Source organism: Schistocerca cancellata, chromosome 4, assembly GCF_023864275.1.
Source record: "Schistocerca cancellata isolate TAMUIC-IGC-003103 chromosome 4, iqSchCanc2.1, whole genome shotgun sequence".
Taxonomy (NCBI): Eukaryota; Metazoa; Arthropoda; class Insecta; order Orthoptera; family Acrididae; genus Schistocerca; species Schistocerca cancellata.
The window spans coordinates 601002388-601027842 of record NC_064629.1 but is presented as its reverse complement, the minus strand read 5'-3'; the positions used below and the strand labels follow the sequence as shown (position 1 = coordinate 601027842).

At 38.0% G+C, this 25455-nt stretch overlaps 1 protein-coding gene across 1 annotated transcript in view; it reads right to left on the bottom strand.

The window, feature by feature from the left end:
- The window catches only part of LOC126183816 (intermembrane lipid transfer protein VPS13A-like), a 681615-nt gene that overhangs the window by 318936 nt on the left and 337224 nt on the right, over positions 1-25455 (bottom strand). Inside the window, exons 31-32 of the mRNA XM_049926066.1 lie at positions 14509-14644; positions 7270-7455 (exon numbers count right to left, since the gene is read on the bottom strand). Coding sequence (XP_049782023.1) covers positions 7270-7455; positions 14509-14644 — 322 coding nt within the window. The remainder of the gene's footprint in view (positions 1-7269; positions 7456-14508; positions 14645-25455) is intronic.

Sequence of the window (25455 nt, the reverse complement as noted above, 5' to 3'; positions counted from 1 at the left end):
ATTATTTGCTGAATGTATTCCAATCTCTGTCTTCCCCAACAGTTTTTACCCTACACATCTCCCTCTAATAGCATGGGTGAGGTACTGAATAGAACACTGGAGAAAAGAAATTTATGGCATAACTTGACTAAAAGAATGGACTGGTTAATAGGAAACATTCTGAGACATTAAGGGATCACCAGTTTTGTATTGGGATGGAAGTGACAGGGGGTGTGGTGGGATGGGGGGATTGCTGAGGGAAGCCTAGACAAGAATACTGTTAGCAGATCCATAAAGGATGTAGGCTGCAGAAATAATTCATAGAGGAAGAGGACTGCACAGGATTGAGTAGCATCAATCCACTCCTCATACTGAAGACAACAACAACATTTTGACTTTAAATGTTTACTCTATTCTCTTCCACACACTACACTTCAATGCTTTCAGGTCCATTGTCACCAGTGTTTCTCATTTCTTTAGTCATATCCCATATCCCACCCCCAAAAAAAGTGGCCACCTCACTACATCTTGGATTAGCTCACTGTCTTTCAACCTAGGTACTACCCATGCAACGATGAGAATCATATAGCCACATTTTAAAGTGAATTCTTTTACGCTACAACATTCAAACCCATATTTTGTTATAGTCTCTGCCATCAACTCTGTTGATTAGTACCAACTATCATGCTAAGCAGTTTTATGTCTATTGCATTTTTTATGACATGAAAAATACCAACTCTGTGACCACTTTTATTATAATCATCATCTAATGACTAGTCATGTCTTTTAGCATTTAGTGTATTATTATTATTATTATTATTATTATTATTACTGTTATTGCTTGCATCAATGAGTAACTTCAAAATTTTCACCTTTCAGTGCTAGGGAAATGGCGTAACTGGAATCTTACGCCTTTCGCAAGTAGCAGCATTGGACTGAACAATGCAGAACAAAAGTTATGTTTCTGCAACCCACAAATCAAACACATGGTGGACAACTTGTTCTATGTGACCCCTGTGCAAACCATTAATTATTCATCACCATTCTCTTTCTCCAAAAGCACTCCTAAAGTATCTTGTGAAACTCTTCATATTAATGGCTTTGTCAAAGAATGTATGGCAACTTAAAGTTCAGTTTTAAAAAATTCAAAAGTTGATATCCAAAAAATGCCACCCAAAATAGCTGTAAGAGAGTTGATATGCACTAGTACCATCATCCAATTCAACGAATGAAGTGTTTATGTGTACTTTTATGCAGATAGGGAATGTGGAAGACCTGGCAATAAACCTACATGCTGATCTTCTAACTTTGGATTCATCTTTACTGAGAAGAGTTCAGCAAAGTATGATCTGGCTGTACAATAATTGTCTGGAGATGAAATAAAGTAGCTTTGAGCATCCACTCTGAAGAATATGCGAGTTCAGTAAAGCTGTTTTGAACATCTGCTTGTTTTATGAAATACATGCTATTTAAAATATTACAAACAGTGTCTCTTTCTGAGTGCAGTATATATGTTTATCATCTCCTCATTGATATGTTTTGCAGTTATTTCTGTGCTATGACAGGTCATTTGTTTTGAACTGATTGTTGACTCTTCCTGAATATTTATGACATATCTGGCAAATTATTGTTATGTGCAATGTTAAAACACTGTAGCTGTAGGATTAATATAGTTTAAGAAACAGTGTACATTACAGTATTATTGTGCAGATCACAATTAGGCAATAAAAATACACCTACACTTGGAATTAAACTTGTCAAATTGAGTGTCATAAGGCAGAACTCTATCCATTGTACTAGCTGGGCACCACACTGACAAGTCTTGAAGGAAAATACTTATTGCACATGTAAACTGCTCATGAGGATAGGGACCACTGCTGCCTGGGCAGGGACATGGTAACTGATTTTGTCTCTGGGCAGTTGATCTCTACATCTTACATCTACATGGATACTCTGAAAATCACACTTAAGTGCCTGGCAGAGGGCTCACTGAACCACCTTCACAATAATTCTCTACTATTCCACTCTCCAACAGCACATGGAAAAGACAAACACCTATATCTTACTGTTCAAGCTCTGATTTACTTTATTTTAGTATAATGAGCATTTCTCCCCATGTAGGTTGGCATGAACAACATATTTTCATATTTAAAGGAGAAAGTTGATGACTGAAATTTCATGAGAAGATTCTGCCACAACAAAAAATGCCTTTTTGTTAATGGTGTCCACCCTAAATCCTGTATCATGTCCTTGACACTCTCTCCCCTATTTTACAGTAACACAAAATGTGTTACTCTTCATTGCACTTTCTAAATATAATTCATTAATCATACCTGTTAAGGATCTCAGACCACACAGAAGTACTCCAAAAGAGGATAACCAAGTGTAGTGCAGGCAGTCTCTTTAGTAGAGCTGTTTACATTTTCTGTGTTCTGACAATAAAACAAAGTCTTTGGTTTGCCTTCTCCACAACATTTTCTATGTGTCCTTTCCAATTTAAAGTGTTCATAATTGTAGTTCCTAGGTATCAGTCGAATTTACAGTCTTTGGATTTGATTGATTTACCATGTAACCAAAGTTTAATGGATTCCTTCTAGTACTCATGTGGACCACCTCATACTTTTCATTATTTGGCGTCAATCGCCAATTTTTGCACTAACTTGTTTATATAGACCGCAAAGGGCCTATAACACTACCTCGTGGAACGCCAGATATAGCTTCTGTTTTACTCAATGACTTTCTGTCAATTACCATAAACTGTGACCTCTGACAGGAAATCATGAATCCAGTCACATAACTGAGACGATACTCTATAAACACACAATTTCACTACAAGCTATTTGTGTGATATAGTGTGAAAAGCCTTCTGGAAATCTAGAAATACAGAATCAATTTGGAACTCCTTGTCAATAACACTCAACACTTTGTGTGTGTAAAGAGCTACTTGTGTTTCACAAGAATGATGCTTTCTAAATTGGTGCTGACTGTATGTCAATAGACCATTCTCTTCGAGGTAATTCATAATGTTTGACCACAGTAAATGTTCCAAAATCCTGCAGCGTATAAACAGTAATGATAGGGGCCTGTAATTTAGAGGATTACTCCTACTGCCTTTCTTGAATATTTGTGTGAATTGTGCAACTTTTCAGTCTTTGGATACAGATCCTTTGTCGAGTGAGTTGTTGAGTATGATTGTTAAGTATGGAGCTATTGCATCAGCATACTCAGAAAGGAACCTAAGTGATATACAGTGTAGACCAGAAGACTTGCTTTTACTAAGTGATTTAAGTTGCTTCACTATTCTGAGGATATTTACATCGAAGTTACTCATGTTGGCAACTGTTCTTGATTCAAATTCTGGAATATTTACTTCATCTTCTTTGGTGAACAAATTTCGAAGGGCTGTGCTTAGTAACTCTGCTTCGGCAGCACTGTTGTCAATAGTATTTCCATTGCCATCACACACAGAAGGCATGGTCTCTGTCTTGCTGCTAGCATACTTTACATACGACCAGAATCTCTTTGGATTTTCTGCCAGGTTTCGAGGTAAAGTTTTGTTGAGGAAATTATAATAAGCATATTGCATTGGTGCCCATGCTAAATCACAAGCTTCTGCAAAAGATTCCAAATCTTCTAGATTTTATGTTCATTAGAGTTTGGCATGCTTTTTTCATTGTTTCTGCAACTGTGTTCTGACTCGTTTTGGGTACCAAGGGGGATCATCTACATCATTTATTAATTTATTTGGTATAAATCTCTCAATTACTGTTGATACTATTTTTTGGATTTAAGCCACTTCTGGTCTACATCTACATTGTTAATTTGGAAGGAGTAGAGATTGTCTCTCAGGAAGCAATCAAGTGATTTTTTATCTGCTTTGTGGAATAGGTACATTTTTCCTTTATTTTTTGAGGATTTGTGGTTTACAATATTCGATCTCACTATGACAACGCCGTGTTCACTGATTGCTGTATCCATTTTGATGCTTGTTAATAGCTCAGGATTATTTGTTGCTAAGAGTTCAAGTGTTTTTCCACAATCATTTACTATTCAAGTGGGCTCATGAACTAACTGCTCAAATAATTTTCAGACAATGCATTTAGCACAATTTCGGATTATCTTTTGTGCATACCTCTGGATTTAAATATGTATTTCACCTAGATGTCGAGGGTAAATTAAAGTCACTGCCAACTATAATTGTGTGAGTTGGGTATGTGTTTGAAAGTAAACTAAAGTTTTCTTTAAACTGTCCAGCAACTGTATCATTTGAATTGGGAGGTCAGTAAAAGGAACCAATCATTATTTTATTCTAGTTTCCAAGAAAGACCTGTGTCCATACTAACACACCTCATGCCTGTAGTGGACTCCTGACCTATTCAGCAGAACCTGAAACCCCACCACCATATGGGACAAGTCTAGGAATTTGCAGCCTACATGGTCACAGAACCATCTGAGCCTCTGATTCAGACCCTCTACTCAGCTCTGTAGCAAAGGTCCACAACCAGTCCTGTAGACTATGCTGCAAATGGTGAGCTCTGCTTTCATCTTGCAAGGAGACTGGCAGCCTTCACCACTTCTGTTAGTCGCTCAAAGCCAGAGAGAATCTCTCCCGGTCCAAAGCGACACACATCATTGGTACCGACATGGGCCACCACCTGCAGTTGGCTGCACCCTGTGCTCTTCTTGGCATCTGGAAGGACTGTTTCCACGTCTGGAATGACTCCACCTGGTATGAACACAGAGTACACATTGGCTTTCTTGCCCTACTTGGCAGCCATGTCCCTAAGGGGCCCCATTATGCACCTAACATTGGAGCTCTCAGCTACTAATAATTCCACTCTCTGTGGTTGCCCAGACCTTGCAGGCTGAGAGGTTTGCTCTGAAACAGGGCAAGCGATTGCATCCGGCTGAGCGACAATGCCAGCCACAGACAGCACCCTGTTTGTCAGACTAACTGATGAGGCCTTACATGCGGCCCCCTGGGAAGTCTTTTGCTGTCTAACACTCACCAAGGTCACCTGACCTCCCACTAAGCTATGGGTGAGTGGTCAACTTTAGTGTGAGCAGTAACTAGGCTGGTCACCAGTGCAGCCCGATCGGAGGATTGAGACGTGCTGGACATCTGTTGGATCCGCACGGCCAGCCCACAACAGCAATGCCCATCCGCTGCAGCTTCAAGCAGTGTAGCCAAATCCATCACAGTTTAGAGCTGAGAGCAAAGTGTCACCAACTCAGCTTGCATCCGCACACAGCCATCACAGGCCCTATCCACACTAAAGACCATGGAAAACTAGACTACACAGACAAACAAGGACAACTGACACACACTACGGAACTCTACAATAGAGACGAAGGGAAACACAAGAACTGTGTTTAATAAATCAGATTAACACAAAGAGATTCAAAAACTGAACTACCAAAGCACACAGGTAAGACTAAATAATTCACTGATTAGTAACTTGTATCAGTCACAGAAACAGTTTACTTGCTGACACAAATGAAAATGCGAGAACTGTGTCTAATAATATTAAATTAACATGCACAAATTCATGAAAGTACACTTGCAAAGCACACAGATGAAACTATACAATTTGCTCCTGGTTTGGAACTTATAAAATCTCACAAAACTGGTTACTTCCCTGTGGCTGCTTGTGTCTCAGCTGGCTTTTGCTGACTGACTAGCTGACTAGGTCCAACAAGTGGTCACTAGCTTTCAAAACAAACAAACAACTATCGAAACACACCACAGAACTCTGATTTAGGCACGAAGGAAAATGCAAGAACTGTGTCTAATAAATTAGATTAACACGTAGAGATTCAAAAACTGGACTACCAAAGCACACAAGTGGGACTATATAAATCACTGTTTAGGAACCTGTATATGTCACAGTATCAGTGGACTTTCTGACGCTAATGAAAACATGAGAGCTGTGTCTGTTAGATATTAAATTAACATGCAGAAACTCAATAAACTAAACTATCAAAGTGCACAAATAAAACTATACAATTCACTCCCGGTTAGGAACTCATCAAATGTCACAAAACTGGTTACTTCCCCATGGCTGCTTGTGTCTCAGATGGCTGCTGCTGACTGACTAGCTCACGTCTGGAAGTGACAGTTCATTTTGGACTATTGTTGCAATAAACAAAAGTTTATGTGTTTAATTATTTTTGGGTAGTTGTGTTACCTTCCTTCCAGGAATACTAGTTCTACAAGTTTTGCAAGAGAGCTTCTGTGAAGTTTGGAAGGTAGGAGATGAGGTACTGGCAGAAGTAATGCTGTGGGGACATGCCATAAGTTCTGCATGGGTATCTCAGTTGCTAGAGCAAAAGGCAAAGGTCCCAAGTTTGAGCCTCAGTCTGGCACACAGTTTTAATGTGCCAGGTAGTTTCATATCAGCATGCAGTCCGCCACAGAGTGAAAATTTAATTCTGAAGTCATCTTGTTTTTATGCAGATTTTAGCTCAAAGGCAATCAAAAACCAATTTCATTTTCCTTTTTATGTGGTTTTTGGCCTGAGAACAATTAAAAACTGATTTTTCCCATCTGATGGGGTATGACCTTGCCATGGTGGATGGGCTTACCTAACTAACAGTGCCATGATAGTTGACTGCTAAATGTGTGCAGTCATGCATATTAAATAGTATGGATGCTATAATGTGCAACTCAAAATGTAGCAGACATATTGCAACTCATCTGACATTTATAGGTGGCCCCATTTATGTTAAGAGGCCTGTAGTACTATCTACTGGTAAAAGTTTTCTTAGATTTTGTTTCTGTTCTGTAATGTTTCCCCTGCATCAATAAAATGCTGTTCAAATTTGATGCCATCCTGAGCAGTGGTTCTCTTTCTACATCATTTTGAAACTGGAACTTTAATTATGGACATCCTGTACCTCAGGCACTATTGGTATGTGAATACTGTCTGAGCATTTAGGTTACCTAGTACATCTTGTATGACTACTCACACTTGCTGTGTGCATGATTGGTAGACCTCATTGTTGGAAATGTGAATGGTCATTGTGAAGGATGCTATCTGCCTCTGAATGCCTCCATGCCAGTATAGTTGTCAACCAATAGTATGCAGTCCCTATATCATTCTCGTTGATTCTATTACTGTTGAATGCAAAGAACTTTTATGCATTTTGACAAGTAGGTCAAGTCTGTAATTTCTGCCCAATCAACAGCCAAAGTATTTAGAGAAAGAATTTCAATAACATGGAACTACACTGTACCAACAGCTGACTCAGTACCTTTTTAGTTCCAATAATACAGATGAATGCACTTACCTTTCAAATATAACTGTTTTGTCCAGTCACGAGCATCAGCGTCAACAGCAGTCCTAAAGAGCAAAATGGGAATTCTTTTGGCCCCTTCTTCCATTTCAAAAACTACAAGTATCTTTGGAACTGATAAAGAGAACTTTTCATTTAGCTTAATAGCTGTGAATGAGGACTGTGAGTAGTTCATGTTTTCTGAAAAAGAGTGAGACAGCTTTATATAAATGAAATAATGTAAGACATGTTGATCAGATACAACACTGATAATTGTAATTGAAATATTATTGTCATTATTTAAACATTTCAGATTAACATATAATCTAATACTAGTGTTGAGAATGTGTTATTTCTGGTGGAAAGACCACCCCTATCCCCCTAAAAATATTCCACAACACACAATTTCTACATTCGATATTTGTATTTCCTTCTGAAACTGTACACTACAACCAGTTTCTCCAAATTTTCTTCACTTAGGCTCATGTGTTTATCAGACAGATCATTTTTGTGCATAGGAAATGCCCTTTCTACATCACAAGATGTCTCAGGTGTGTACTTACATGAAGAAATTTTGGATAAATTCATATGAAATTGGAAGTCTCTTTATGTTTTCACCATAAAATATTTTTTGTCAACTTCATGAACTCAAAATCAGGATTTCACCTGACAACTTTGTTTATTTTGTATTTTGCTGCAACACTTGCTTCTCCAAAGAGAGACTGCAAAGATTTTTCCTCATTTTCAAAGATTCCACGAGTTACCTGTGACTTCCAACTTCATTACTGCTGCAGACAAATGCACAAAACTTGATTTTATGTAAATCAGGTCTTGCTTATAATCTGTTTTCTTAAATACCACTTTGATGTCTTTCATACAAGTTCTATTAGTGGCTTATAAAGTGTCTACAATCCCAAACTATAAAAACAGAAAAAAAAACCATTATGGGACAGTAACTTATAGTGTTTCAATAGCATGAAGCAGACAGAAGCTAACTTCAACAAGTTTGTGGTAATTTATGGACTCTGACCAGCTTCATCAAAATTATCACAGTAAAAGATTGCAGCATATTCTCCGGGAACACCATCTGGTTAAAATAGATTGTGGTGGTAAATGTAAATCTGGCAGTATAATTATCTCTAATTATAGCAAAAGGGAGCTTTGATAGAGTAATACTGTCAGAATTATTATCAGAACTTTGTACATTGTACATCTGTTTACCTTATTTGTGGAGGATATCAACATTTTCAGATTGCCATATTTTAGACATACTGTTTCAGCTATATATGTAGTACATGGGCTAAATATGTAACATACTTTAGGTTAGGATAAACTATTTTCTTTTCTTTTCTTGATCTTCATGATATATGGGGCAGCACTGCTTAACAACAATAGGACCATTTTTTATTTATATTTTTTGGTACAAAACTTCTACCAACACCAACTGATCTGAAATAGCGCACGAGCTCACAATGAAGTTTACAAATTTCGCAAAATTACCCATGTTCTGCATTCTGGCATAGCTAGTATGAAACAAACATCAATAAAAGGTGCTATCGTGTAAGGTATTGAAACATATGCACTAAGGCCATAAAATCTTCAAAATATACATTTACTCTCCAAATGATCAAAATATGCAAACATGCATGCAATGTGCATTTGCATGGAAATTTAGACTTTAGTTATCAGTAAAACAAAAGAGGTTTAGATATATTCCATTAAGAGGTACTCATTCTTCATTTTATATTTTAATTATCAGAAAATTTTCTCTAGGAGTGACTCATTTTTAAATTGCAAATTTGTCCATACCCTGATGAAGTCTAATCATACCTTTATTATTAGCATATGTATATTCTTCAGTATACTTTATCTGACTGACTCTATGCCTTGTTTCTCCATTGCTGCTAGTGCTGATTTTGTTGGAACCTTTCAAAAGATTTATCAAAATCAATGAATTCTGGAAAAACTGGTAAGTTGTACCCATTAACCCATTCCATCATTTTCTTCACAGCTTCCAAATGGTTTCATTGGACTGTATCCACTCAGAAAACGAGTTTCTTTATTTTCCTGATTATAATTCAGTGTTTTTTCATGTAGTTGCCAATTTTGTAATGATTATCTTGCACATTATGGAGAGGAGGATAATTGTTTTCCCTATTTCATTTGTGAAAAAATAAAGTAATTATAACTTTTTTCAATTTTGAGTATTTATCTTTCCCTGTAGATATTCTGTAAACAATTTTGCAAGATCCTCTTGTTGCCCTTCTCTATGCATAGCCTGCACCTCCAGAGGGCTAGGAAGCAAAGGTGGGTGGTGCTAATTAGTGAGAGTATAAGGGGTGGGCCATACGTGGTCAAAACACTGTTGTCACTGGTAGGTGGACAAGGCCTATTATTGTAAACCATGACAACAGGTTTTCTTGCCTTAAAAGTATCTCACCCAGTTTAGAGATTTCTAGAACAGGTACACAGAATATACCACACTGGAATGGCAGTCGTCAGTAATGAGAAAGAAAAACAATTCATAAGGACAAACACTACAAAATTTTACACAGAATTATCTAACCTTCATCAAACTGTGTTGTTTACTAACAAAAAAAAAAGTACAGTAACTTGAAGCTGAATTGCAGCATATAAATAGCAATGTGATATGCATTAGAAAACACTGAAATACAGCAGGTAGTGGTATTATCATATGAAACTGCAAGATGGTAATGTCAAACTTCCGTAAAGGGTGTGGAACTGTGCAGCGATATCAGAAATAGGGCACAGTTTGAAGCCGGACAAAACTTTATCACAGTATTGTAGATATACATTTAACTATCACCGTTTCAAATACCAAAACATTAAAGTCCAAAATAAATTTAACAATTTTGTGTGTGTAGTGCTCACTTAATGGTAATGTGGACATCCTTTATCCTACGTCTTGGACAGAGTCTCAGCTTCCAAAACTAACATAATCTCATGTGGAAATATGAATATAAACTCAAATGTTAAGGATGAAATTAGCCACACCTTCTTAAATATTTTGAATACTTTTAATATGACAGAATTGTTAGGCACTGCTACAAGGGTGGAAAAAAATCAGCTTTAGTCTTACACCATGTATGATAACGATACAGAAAAGTGGTATATTTGTGGTACATATGTGTAAAAGATCTTGACCTCTCAGATCATTACAGGCAGATAACACAGCTAAAGAGAGGTTTAAAAAAAACTGTAGGCCTCTGAAAGACTCTTCTGTAAACTCAAATAACACATTCTTTCATGGGCATTGAAAAATAATGTAGACAGAAAATACTATTGTCAAAAACTCTGTGGATTTTACAGATTGCTGGACTAACTTTTGGGGAGAAATTTCCAAAAGTGACCACTTGAACAGCAGCTAAGAAAAATAAATGTGTAGGTGTAAGTACTAAAAAGTCATCCAAGGTATTTAAATGTCTCAGTTACTTTTAAAATAAATAAATAATAATAATAATAAACACTGTGGTAATCCATAGTTCCTAAATTATTATCATAGATATGAAAAGTTCAACATGAGGATACTTGTTGCTGTAAGACACACACATGCACATGAACACAAAAAATATGTAACACAGAAAATAAAAGTAAAACAACATGTGATGTCATAAAACCAAAAACCAGAAAACGCAGATACACATGTAACAAGCAAATCAGGAAGTTGATTAATAGAACATCCATTAGAACAACCAAAATTTTGTAAATTATTACTATTCTGGTTGTGCACAGAAGTTGTAAAAAATGTCCATAAAACAGATTTAGACACCAGCACAATAACGATGTTTCCCATAGCAGAGCATGAAGTCAAGAAGGCAATATAAAAATTAAAAGGTAAGAAATTTTCAGGCATAAATTAGGCAGAAATATCTGCACTGAATGAAGGCATACACAGCATACAAACTTCATTGTGCTACTAAAGGATGGTAGTGTGGAAAGTTTTGAAAACTATAAGCAAGTTTCTCTATTAGCAAACCAAGTAAGAGTTCCATTTCAAAAAGAAAAAATCACTTAAGGAAAGTACAAAATCATAAAGCAGAATGGATGGGGTGTATCTACCTTCAGGGATTAAACTATTAATACTGCTGAAGCATCCATAAAAACATACAAGAAACTATCCTAATTTTTGCAGTGATTAGTTCCTTCATCACAGAGAAAAGAGAGATAGGTTGGTGAAGGTTACAAAGCAAGGACAAGTAACTCAGAGTACTGGACAAGAGTGACCTATGAGTTTATGTCAGTGTAAGATGGAACAGGATCAAAGTCATAATATGTAGTGATGATTATATACTTCTAAACAGCAAAATCTGAATACTCATAACCCATAAATAGAATAGTTTCACAATGATGGTACTCAAATGAATGAGTGAAGGAATTTACAGTACAAAAACACTTGAATTTGTCTCCATAATCCATCATTGAAGATCTCAAATCACTTAGTATTTAGTTCAAACATAAAATGTAAAAATGGAAATAAAAAATTTCATTGTACAAAATACTGCCTTAGAAATGAAAATGGTTGATAACTAAATACCAAGGGGAAATTGGGAAGGATCAGATTTTAAAAAAGTTCACTTGGAATGAAAGATAAAATGGCTAAAATAAAGGATATTAACTGAAGACTCAAGTTTTTGATATTTTACAGCCATGAAGATCATCCGAAATAGGGCATGCTCTTTGATAACAAAGGCTGAATGATACTACACTGGTCTCCAGAATTAAAGCAACAAATGGAAATTTTGCAAGGTTGCCTTTAGTTTGCCACAAATTAGCATACACAGTATATCAAAGTAGAAACAATATAAAGAATACAGAATGTTGACAACTGCAACATGCATAACAGTAGACAAAAATGTTATTCATTTTTTTCCAACTTGACAGATTGTACACACATTCTGACAACTGGTTAATGTGGTCAGTATGGTGTGTGACCACCTCTGCCACAAATACAGGCATGTCAATGACGGGGCATGCTGTGAATGATGTCATCAATCTCATGCTGAGGCAATAATGCCTGCTCCTCCTGCAGAGCTGCTCACAAGTCTTAAAGAATGGTTGGTGGAAGCTGACGTGATGCATCCCATCTCCCTGTGAATCCAAGACACATTCTATGGGATTCGAATTGGGAGAGTGAGCAGGCCATGCCATGTGTGCAATATCTTCCATTTCCAAGAAAATATCAACCACCCATACTCTATGAGGTTGAGCATTATCATACATCACTATGAATCCTTGGCCCACAGCACCTCACAAGAAAGACACATGAGGTCCCATGATCTTGTCACGATAACTGACAGCAGTTAAACCTTACCAGTTAAGCTACATAATTTTGTGAAGAGGTGTTCACGTGGTTAATATAATCCCTGACCATACCAATAGGGATCCTGCTTGATATCAGTCTCTTCCCACAGTGATGAGGTCTGGAAATCGAGTTCCATGTTCACTCCAGATGTCAATCCATCAAGAATCATTCTCCATGCCAAATTGGGACTCATCTATGAAAAGAACATTGACCCACTGTTTGACTGTCCAAGTGGATGTTGATGACTCCACTCTAGATGTTCCCTTTTGTGAAGACGCATCAGAGGTATACATAGAGCAGGTCTCCGACAATAAAGGCCACTCTCCCAAAACCTTCTGTACACTGTTTTCCTCAATATGACATCTCCAGTGGATACTGCGGGGTCAGATGCCAGATGCCACGCAGTACTTAGGTGGAACCATCATGCCCTTACAGCCAAGCAATAGTTATCTCTTTCTAATGTCACAAATGGTTGGCCCTGCTCTGGTCTTTGGGGTATAAAATGTCTCCATATCTGAGAAACAACAGAACGATTCACATTAAGCCATTGGGCCACATCAGTTTGCAACTGTCCTGCGTCCATTCTTCCTATGGCTCTCCACTGCAGAGAGTCTGGTAGGTTTCTTCTCTGTGCCATACTGCATCAACTGTGACTGTGTACACAGCAGTTGTGGACGAGGGACTACCCGGCAAATACTAACCTATTTGTTAAGTGCCTTGATGTCATTGTTGGCATGAGTGTCTGTTGAGAGGAATGCCACCATCGTTGCAGAACACTATTGTATGGATATCTGTTGACAGTTTGTATGATTATATCATGAATTAGATACAGAATGGGGAAACAACAGTTTGTTGCTTTAATTTTGGACACCAGCATGTTAATCGCATTCAAGGAACTATAAAGTATTGAGTTTAATCACTGCATCAAATTGCATTCTATTAGTAGATAAAAGAGATGTTAGGTATCAGACAGGTAGAAAATGGCGGGAAATGAGGTAGCAGCTACAATATCATTAAATCAAAATACTGTACAAAACTTTTGACTGTAGTACTAAATCATTCAAGATCAGAATCAATAGCTTATCAGTTTTTACTATATTTTCTCAAAGTTTTCATTCTAATGTATTTATCATATTTTTAGTAACACTGATCTCCGTATGTTCTCATTCATTTGTTTTACACCTTACTCCTTATATTACCTCATCCCACTGTTTCTCTATGAAAGCCATTTCTGATACCTTGAAGCTGCTTATTATTTCCGACACTGTTACAAAACAGAATATCATCAGTTATATCGACAATGCAACCACCACTGTTATTAAATGTGCATAGTTTCAGAACAGACATTATCTTAGACTTCTATCTAATTAGGTACTTCATATTTTCTACAATCACATTTGGTTTTACTGCTAAATGACCCCATTTTTAATTAACTGCTTTTTACTTACTTCAGTTTATAAAGTGATTATTCTTTACTGTGTCCTTGTAAGTGAGTAGATGTTTCAGGGGGAGTAAATGAGAAACAACTAGAATCTCTTGTATTGTGTGAAACTGCACATTATCTTTCCAGTTGCTCATTTGATGCCATTAGTTAGCCATAGAAAATAACATTTTACAATCAGACATCACATAAGCATATCAAAGACTGGCATGAATAAGACTGGGAAATGACATTCTGTATGATCATGCACACAGATGCACCACAACTACATCCATGTATACCTAAAATATGTTATCAAGTTGATGACAACACCAAACTGCTTGCAATTTTTGATTTTTTATGCTTTTTCTGTGCCATGCTGTCTGAGAGTTGGCAGTAATTGTAACTTTCCAATAAAAAATCTAATATTCAGCAAATAGATGACTGAAAAATTCTGAAGACTATTTACGCTCTGACTTGTTGGTTGTAACTGATGAGGTTCAAGATTTACCATTTGTGTCAGGAAGTAAGAAAGGTTGAATCTTTTTTGGTGACCATAAGTCTTCAGGATCCGAATTCCCATTTATCAGTCGTACATTGCTATCTGATTCTTCTAGTTGCATAGATGTGGATATATCATCTATCATCTGAAAAGGAAAGATTCTATTTACAGGCTGCAAACAAAGGTGCCGAACAGTATATAAATGTTTTCTCCATTTAAAGAACATGATCAACCAACCATTTATTAGTAGCTCTAACAATTGTACTTTTGTTATCACACACACACACACACACACACACACACACACACACACAAAACAACAACAACAACAATAGCAATTCTAATACCAGATACATTAACTTATACCACTGCATGTCAACATGGCCCACACCTTTCAACATTGTACTGAAACAAGGTAAGGAATCAATGACTAGGATCTGCTAGTCCTCTCATAATTTAAAATGCATCATGCAAGTGAAAGTATATCACATGTGTGTGTGTGTGGGGGGGGGGGGGTTTCTGAGTGTTAAATTAGTGAGTGGGTGCACACATTTAAATGTGTATTGGTCTCAGCCCTTTTTGTTGAGGACAAGCGAATGGGCTAAATTCATATGTAGCTTCATATCCAAAAATGATGAGAAACTGATTATTCACTTTGATGGGCCACTGTAAATGTGGTTGGTTTTACGAGTTTGTCTGGATTTCATCTATGGGGTGCCAACTCACATTCGTTGCAATGCAGCCAATGGTCTGCAAAAGTATTTAATATAAATGCAGGCAGAATTTGCTACACAAAAGTCATGTATGCCCTTATGTATTTTTTAATGTTTCACAAACTTGAGTTTATATCCAACAAGAACATAAAATCGAAAGTCACAGTTCACAATAAATCAATTTCAGAGCCTAACCAAGTTTCTTCAGATATTGGAGGCAGTTGAATAAACCACAATTAATTGCGTGAGTTATCTTTAGAAAACCGTTAAAGTTCCAGAGTACCTCAAACTATAAATTCCACAATTGCTAAACACTGAAACCTTCTAAGTGTGGCTTGTATCACACACAAGCTGAATTATAACAAGTCCATCAGATGCCAAAAAATTTCTGTGACTAAAAGTAGGAACTCTGAATAATCCACAGAAATGAACTAGAGACTATTTCTCAAAACACAGAATAACACAACCTGACCACCTCCAGTGGGGTCCAAACATAGACTGCTACCAAAATGCTGCTGTTAACCGAGGAAACCTCAGTCAAGCACCACAGAAGTCAGCTAAAATACTGAACACGAAAATTGCTGAAATTCTTAATTTTAACCTTTTATACACGTGTGATACAACAAATCACATGGAAATTTTCTGAGAAATGTTATGCTCTTATCTGTTTACTATTATCTGCCACAGTTTATTTATCAACAATAATTTGTATGGTTTTGAATTTATAAGTATAGGTTAGAAAATTTAAAAAGGGAAATGGATAGGTTAAAGTTAGATACAGTGGGAATTAGTGAAGTTCGGTGGCAGGAGGAACAAGACTTTTGGTCAGGTGAATACAGGGTTATAAATACAAAATCAAATAGGGGTAATGCAGGAGTAGGTTTAATAATGAATAAAAAAAAATAGGAGTGCGGGTAAGCTACAACAAACAGCACAGTGAACACATTATTGTGGCCAAGATAGACACGAAGTCCATGCCTACTACAGCAGTACAAGGTTATATGCCAACTAGCTCTGCAGATGATGAAGAAATTGATGAAATGTATGATGAGATGAAAGAAATTATTCAGAGAGTGAAGGAAGCCAAAAATTTAATAGTCATGGGTGACTGGAATTCGGTAGTAGGAAAAGGAACAGAAGGAAACATAGTAGGTGAATATGGAATGGGGGTAAGGAATGAAAGAGAAATCTGCCTGGTAGAATTTTGCACTGAGCATACATTAATCATAGCTAACACTTCGTTCAAGAATCATGAAAGAAGGTTGTATATATAGAAGAAGCCTGGAGATACTAGAATGTATCAGATAGATTATATAATGGTAAGACAGAGATTTAGGAACCAGGTTTTAAATTGTAAGACATTTCCAGGGGATGATGTGGACTCTGAACACAATCTCTTGGTTATGAACTGTAGATTAAAACTGAAGAAACTGCAAAAAGGTTGGAATATAAGGAGATGGGACCTGGATAAACTGACTAAACCAGAGGTTGTACAGAGTTTCAGGGAGAGCATAAGGGAACAATTGACAGGAATGGGGGAAAGAAAAACAGTAGAAGAAGAATGGGTAGCTCTGAGAGATGAAGTAGTGAAGGCAGCAGAGGATCAAATAGGTAAAAAGACGAGGGCTAGTAGAAATCTTTAGGTAACAGAAGAAATATTGAATGTCATTGATGAAAGGAGAAAATATAAAAATGCAGTAAATGAAGCAGGCAAAATGGAATACAAACGTCTCAAAAATGAAATCAACAGGAAGTGCAACATAGCTAAGCAGGGATGGCTAGAGGACAAATGTAAGGACGTAGAGGCTTATCTCACTAGGGGTAAGATAGATACTGCCTACAGAAAAATTAAAGAGACCTTCGGAGAAAGAGAACCACTTGTATGAATATGAAGATCTCAGATGGAAACCCAGTTCTAAGCAAAGAAGGGAAAGTAGAAAGGTGGAAGGAGTATATAGAGGGTCTATACAAGGGGCATGTACTTGAGGACAATATTATGGATATGGAAGAGGATGAAGATGAAGATGAAATAGGAGATATGATACTGCATGAAGAGTTTGACAGAACACTGAAAGACCTGAGTTGACACAAGGCCCCGGGAGTAGACAACATTCCATTAGAACGACTGACAGCCTTGAGAGAGCCAGTCCTGACAAAACTCTACCATCTGGTGAGCAAGATGTATGAGACAGGCGAAATAACCTCAGACTTCAAGAAGAATATAATAATTATAATCCCAATGAAAGAAGGTGTTGACAGATGTGAAAATTACCGAGCTATCAGTTTAATAAGTCATGGCTGCAAAATAATAACACGAATTCTTTACAGACAAATGGAAAAACTGGTAGAAGCCGACCTCGGGGAAGATCAGTTTGGATTCTGTAGAAATAGTGGAACACGTGAGGCAATACTGAACCTACAACTTATCTTAGAAGATAGATTAAGGAAAGGCAAACCTATGTTTCTAGCATTTGTAGTCTTAGAGAAAGCTTTTGACAATGTTGACTGGAATACTCTCTTTCAAATTCTGAAGGTGGCAGGGGTAAAATACAGGGAGCGAAAGGCTATTTACAATTTGTACAGAAACCAGATGGCAGTTATAAGAGTTGAGGGACATGAAAGGGAAGCAGTGGTTGGGAAGGGAGTGAGACAGGGTTGTAGCCTCTCCCTGATGTTATTCAATCTGTATATTGAGCAAGCAGTAAAGTAAACAAAAGAAAACTTCAGAGTAGATATTAAAATCCATGGAGAAGAAATAAAAACTTTGAGGTTTGCCGATGACATTGTAATTATGTCAGAGACAGCAAAGGACTTGGAAGAGCAGTTGAATGGAATGGACAGTGTCTTGAAAGGAGGATATAAAATGAACATCAACAAAACCAAAACTAGGATAATGGAATGTAGTCGAATTAAGTCGGCTGGTGCTGAGGGAATTAGATGATGAAATGAGACACTTAAAGTAGTAAAGGAGTTTTGCTATTTGAGGAGCAAAATAACTGATGATGGTTGAAGTAGAGAGGATATAAAATGTGGACTGGCAATGGCAAGGAAAGCATTTCTGAAGAAGAGAATTTTGTTAACATTGAATATAGATTTAAGCATCAGGAAGTCGTTTCTGAAAGTATTTGTGTGGAGTGAAACATCGACGATAAATAGTTTGGACGAGAAGAGAATAGAAGCTTTTGAAATGTGGTGCTACAGAAGAATGCTGAAGATTAGATGGGTAGATCGCATAACTAATGAGGAGGTACTGAATAGAATTGGGGAGATGAGTTTGTGGCACAACTTGACTAGAAGAAGGGATCAGTTGGTAGGACATGTTCTGAGGCATCAAGAACCACCAATTTAGTATTGGAGGGCAGCGTGGAGGGTAAAAATCGTAGAGGGAGACCAAGAGATGAATACACTAAGCAGATTCAGAAGGATGTAGGTTGCAGTAGGTACTGGGAGATGAAGGAGATTGCACAGGATAGAGGAGCACATAGAGTTGCATAAAACCAGTCTCAGGAATGAAGACCACAACAACAACAACAACAACAACAAAAACAAGTGTAAATATTACAAAAAATTAAATTATACATTAAATACTTTTCTATATACACTCCTGGAAATGGAAAAAAGAACACATTGACACCGGTGTGTCAGACCCACCATACTTGCTCCGGTCACTGCGAGAGGGCTGTACAAGCAATGATCACACGCAGGGCACAGCGGACACACCAGGAACCGCGGTGTTGGCCGTCGAATGGCGCTAGCTGCGCAGCATTTGTACACCGCCGCCGTCAGTGTCAGCCAGTTTGCCGTGGCATACGGAGCTCCATCGCAGTCTTTAACACTGGTAGCATGCCGCGACAGCGTGGACGTGAACCGTATGTGCAGTTGACGGACTTTGAGCGAGGGCGTATAGTGGGCATGCGGGAGGCCGGTTGGACGTACCGCCAAATTGCTCAACACGTGGGGCGTGAGGTCTCCACAGTACATCGATGTTGTCGCCAGTGGTTGGCGGAAGGTGCACGTGCCCGTCGACCTGGGACCGGACCGCAGCGATGCACGGATGCACGCCAAGACCGTAGGATCCTACGCAGTGCCGTAGGGGACCGCACCGCCACTTCCCAGGAAATTAGGGACACTGTTGCTCCTGGGGTATTGGTGAGGACCATTCGCAACCGTCTCCATGAAGCTGGGCTACGGTCCCGCACACCGTTAGGCCGTCTTCCGCTCACGCCCCAACATCGTGCAGCCCGCCTCCAGTGGTGTCGCGACAGGCGTGAATGGAGGGACGAATGGAGACGTGTCGTCTTCAGCGATGAGAGTCGCTTCTGCCTTGGTGCCAATGATGGTCGTATGTGTGTTTGGCGCCGTGCAGGTGAGCGTCACAATCAGGACTGCATACGACCGAGGCACACAGGGCCAACACCCGGCATCATGGTGTGGGGAGCGATCTCCTACACCGGCCGTACACCACTGGTGATCATCGAGGGGACACTGAATAGTGCACGGTACATCCAAACCGTCATCGAACCCATCGTTCTACCATTCCTAGACCGGCAAGGGAACTTGCTGTTCCAACAGGACAATGCACGTCCGCATGTATCCCGTGCCACCCAACGTGCTCTAGAAGGTGTAAGTCAACTACCCTGGCCAGCAAGATCTCCGGATCTGTCCCCCATTGAGCATGTTTGGGACTGGATGAAGCGTCGTCTCACGCGGTCTGCACATCCAGCACGAACGCTGGTCCAACTGAGGTGCCAGGTGGAAATGGCATGGCAAGCCGTTCCACAGGACTACATCCAGCATCTCTACGATCGTCTCCATGGGAGAATAGCAGCCTGCATTGCTGCAAAAGGTGGATATACACTGTACTAGTGCCGACATTGTGCATGCTCTGTTGCCTGTGTCTATGTGCCTGTGGTTCTGTCAGTGTGATCATGTGATGTATCTGACCCCAGGAATGTGTCAATAAAGTTTCCCCTTCCTGGGACAATGAATTCACGGTGTTCTTATTTCAATTTCCAGGAGTGTATATAAAGTTTACAGTATTGCCACAACTTTTAATGTTTCTCTGTTTATTTAGTAAGGAAAGCTGTTTTTAATTGAATGAAATCCTCTTTTCAGCTCCTCATAATTTCAGTAAGTCTATTACAGTCCAATACAGATGTATGAAATATATCTGAAGACACCTCATTTATGCAATCGCATAATGCGTTGTTGTCATATTCACTTTTACAGTTCAGAAATTATTTATAACACTTAACTTACAAACACTTATAAACTCAAGGGGATATGGAAGGCACATCTTATCGTGGGTGACCATCTATTTTCTCTGCTTCAAATGAGCTCTTCAGTGACATATGCAGTTTAGTATTTATTCATTTTGGGATGAGCTTTAATTTTGCACTGGATACAAAAAGCAGGCATGAGAAGCCAACAGTCACTGTGCTGCTCAATAGACAGGTTTTCCCAGTCATGCAGCCACCATAGCAGCCAGTGGAAGTCCATATACAACCGCATCTATGCATCATAGTGTGAAACTGGCCCTCCATCCACTCCTGTCAAACTGATTTCAGTTGTCAACACGAATATGATGGGATCTTATCCACCGCCAGTGTTCCTGTGGTTCTGTGTTTGTGACTGAATAAATTGTCTCTTCCCTTTATAATAGGCTGTTGTGTTACAACTGTTTACAATAAGCATCTTCCTTTTCAACAATAAGCCACTACAAGTTTCGGTTGCTATGGGTATCAATGTGACATCAAGTTCCAAGAGTCATCTCTGACTTCTTACAGTGGCAGAATGATATAACAAACCACTCACAAATTCAGTGCTGATTAATAGTACTATGTGAGTAGCCACACAACCTAAAGCCTTCCTTCTATGCCACGTACAAAAATTATCATCCCACACACATACATACGGTTGCCATCCATCAAGGCAATACACTACCATCTGTGAAGGCAGTACACCACCCCATTTCTCATGAACTATTTCAGAGTAATTAATTTTCCTCATCTGCTTCAGCAGTTTTCAAATACTTGATTCGGCAGTCTTCAAATACTATCTGAATGACAACAGTGTTTTACCACAACTATGGATAAAAGTGTATGTTTATATTATAGCAGTGGCCTATTTTGACTATGGAGCCATGTTTAAGTGTTCTTGCATATGAATTACCAAATATGAACTTCATATGATATCCAAAAGTAGGACAATTATGATCACAAGAAAGTCATGTGTCATGGGTCATGGGTCATTTACAGTACATGTTTTCACACACATATATAAAACATGTGTTTCTTTATTTGTTGTCATAACCTGCCAGTTTCTGAGTGTTAGACGATGTGCATTTAGTTGTGGTCAGGAGTGATCTACAATTTGAAAATTTTATAACATATATTTTTGGTTACATTCCAGAAAGACAATTTACAATAGCTTTATGTCTGAAAAATGAGCAATAGAGAGATATAAACAAATGCTGTTATTAATAAATGTACAGTCTTGAAAGAACAATGTTTTACTTAAAATGAAAGTGTCAGACCCGTTCAAGAAGTATTCAATGAACATGAGTGTACATGTATGTCCTCTGAAATCACTAGGGATTAAACCTCATGAACAGATTTGACCCGGTGTCATCAAGAGTATGTATACTTTGGATATTACTCTGACAGAGCACAGTTATTTGTCTGTGGTTGTCAGCCAATCATGGATCAGCATTGATCTCCAAGTATAATGCCTTGTGAAGCCCAACCGTGATGAATTACTTCAATTATTACTGCAAAAGGGGGCATTGCATTGTTTCAGTCTCTCAACTGCAATTGCTCATCAGTGTACAATTACATACATTGACAGCACTCACATACATTGACGGCACTCATTTCCATATAAACAGTGGATGAAGACTATAACAAAAAAAATAATTTAACTGGCAGAAGCACCAGCTTTTTGGGTATCCATGTATTAAAAGCATATAAATACACACGTATCTTAAAAATATATCCACATACTATTCAAACGCTGAGTTACATTGTTAATAGTGAATATTAGCACCCCTTAAGACATTGGAAACCTTAGGCCTAAAATTATAACATACTGTATTTATTTGCATTTGCATACTCTGTTTTATTGATTACAATGTAAGACAGCTATATATAAATATACTAAACAACCCTGAGCTGTATTTTAATGCATAAAATGTTAATTAAAACATGTATGCATTGCATAACAGATTATCAATGTATTCTCATATTGTATAGAAGAAGAGGTAAGGTAGGTAAGTGTTAAGCTCCACTTGGTGTGAAGACCCACGTCATAGTTTTGAATTGACTGCAATTGATTCAAGGAGTAGACTACCAGCTGGCTGGTGGTCTGCCTTATTGTAACATATTGTTCCATGAAAGTTCTTCCTGGCAGGTTGCTCCAGAGATGATAAACTGAGATAAGGTTGCTTTTTACTAATTACAAGTAACTTATTTTACTTGAAAATTGTATAATGTAGGCTTTCAAAAGAAGAGCCAATGAGTCACTAATTGACACTACTGCCATTCACTTTCAAGTGGAAATAAATCTTCCACTTGGTCCCTAAAATCAATATGGCACATTTGACAGGAAATGGCAAAATAGGGCAAATCCTCACATACATTTAGTGATAAATTCCCACAGCTCCAACAATGTAACAACAATTCTCAGTTCTTCAATGATAACCCCCACAAAAGATGACATTCAACCCACACTGTCCACCCCCGTTAGCTGAGTGGCGAGCACAGCAGAATGCCATGCCAAGGTGCCTGGGTTTGATTCCTGGCTGGGGCAGGAGATTTTCTCCACTCAGGGACAGGTTGTTGTGTTGTCATCATCATTATTTCATTCCCATCTCTGATGTGCAAGTCACCGAATATGGCATCAAATGGAATAAGTACATGCTCTCAGCGGCTGAACTTCCCCGTTTGGGGACTCCCGGCCCACAATGCCGTACACTCATTTTCCTCTTCAACTCACACTACATGCGATTATCTCACTGAAATATATAATTCAACTGCCCACAATAAACATTAAGAGGAAACACTCTGGCAAGGAAATCTGTGGTTCTAATGTTGACACCCAATAAAGAAAGAATAGAAGAAGAATGAAGAATCCATGGGGAAATGAAAGCTTGTTACTGAAAATGAAAGACACACCAAAGCAAGAAAAGATGGAAACAAAATGACGTAAGCCATATTTCATTCATCAGTGCCAAAAAAAGTAAGACAACAGGTCAAACAGCCAATTGATTATTCTCCAGGGTCAGATTCAGACTTCTCAGTTCATGGCAGTACATCAGATACACACACTGACTTACTATTTGGCAACAAATAGGGAATAGAAGAGGAACAAGAGCCTGGGACTTCAAGGAAGAATCAGATTTTACTATTACTTAATTAATCTGCTGTAGTAAAAGTGAGAGGAAAAGCAAAAGCTCATTATAATTCTTGGTGGCCAAGGTAATTCCAGTAGATCAAGAGGAAGGCTATGAAGATATTTTACAAAAAGCTTACAGAATTCTACAATTTTACTGAGGCACAAGAAGATTCATTCACTGGCACTGATAATGTGACAAATGAAACCCACAGGGACGTACAGAGCACAGTTATATAGCACAATGACTATCTCAGAAGACCAAAAAAAGTACACTATTTACTAGGTAAAGAGATAGCCTAGTTTTTGCTACAGAACTGTTTCAAGTTACTGTGCTAATACTTTCATGGAAAAGATAGTATCATTTTTGTATAAGAATGTTTAAGCATTATCTTCAAATTTATGGAATATTTTAGTTCAGTATTGTGTTGGGTAACTTGGCTACATTACATCAACGTTACAAAGGGTTATTTCAAGTGTTTTTATTATGCAGTCATCCTTTTTTATCCATGTTTATCTCAAATAAGGTAAAGACCCATGCTGTGGGGCTCTACCACATTCTGAGGGGTAAAACACCGCATTTTTTAAAATTTTTGTTTACTAAATCATAAATTTATCTGTAATTAATAATCAGACATAGCTGGATTTTGGATGCATTATAGATAACAACCCAATCTATGATTTAAATTTCAAATTGTGCAAAAATTTTCCCCTCATTGGCCACAATGTCAGAAACACTGAAAATTTTAGGGCTCTATCCCCACTTATCGTATTTTGCAGATATTGGCTTACTTGTATCTGCAATTTTATATAGCTGTGATATATTTTATGATTATTTTCAGTCATAATGGTCATATTTAGATGTTAGTCTAAGAGTCTTATCCCCATATGGTATAGTCATTTTTTGTAGGTATAACAAGTAGCTTGTGTTCCTGTTTTGTACAGTGTTTGTGACAGTTCATTTTTTCGTAATATCCTTAATAATTGCATGTTACTTGGTGGACACTACCATTTCCAAGATGCATGGCAACGGCATAATGTTTTCCTGTTAAAAGCAAAGCCTGTGTGATTCTCTAAAGTTCTTCCTACTAATGATTCTGATAGCCCTCTTTTGTGTTCTGAAAGTACTAATTGTTGTATGAGGTATTATGCAAAATGCCTGAGATTTGCATTGTACTCGTCAAACCAGAAGCAGTATTACATTCCACCACTAGATATATCGAGGCATTTGTCTTAGCTACCGTGTCACAAAGTTGCATCATCTTTGGCGCATGCATTTCTGAGGTGAAGTTATGCATGTCACAACATGTTTCAGTGCTTCTGTAAATCATGAAATGGGCAGTGTGAAGGAGCAATGGATTTGCATCAAGTTCTGTTTCCAGCTTAAGAGATGCAGCTGAAACAAACTGCTTGCTGACAGAGGCATTTGGTGAGAGTGCACTGAGTGAACCAAGAACATTTGAGTGTTTCAATTACTTCAAGGTAGGTCAATAATATGTGGAAGACAACAAACATTCTGGTTGACACACTGGAAATGATCATGAAAGTGTGTGATGTGATTGATGAACACCAAAAGCAGACAGTTCATGATATTTGTAACAAACTTGTGACATCATATGGTATATGTCAACATGAACTCAACACGAAATGAATTGCAGCAAAGTTTGTCCCTTGTCTCCTCAGCATCAACCAATTAAACCTCAGGATTCAGATGCGCACTGAGTTGCAAGAAAGAGTTTGAGAGTGTCCAAAATTTGCATGCAGAGTCATAACAGGTGATGAATCTTGGACCTATGGTTATGACCCTTAAACAAAGCAGCAATCATTATAATGGAAAACATCATCTTCTCCAAGG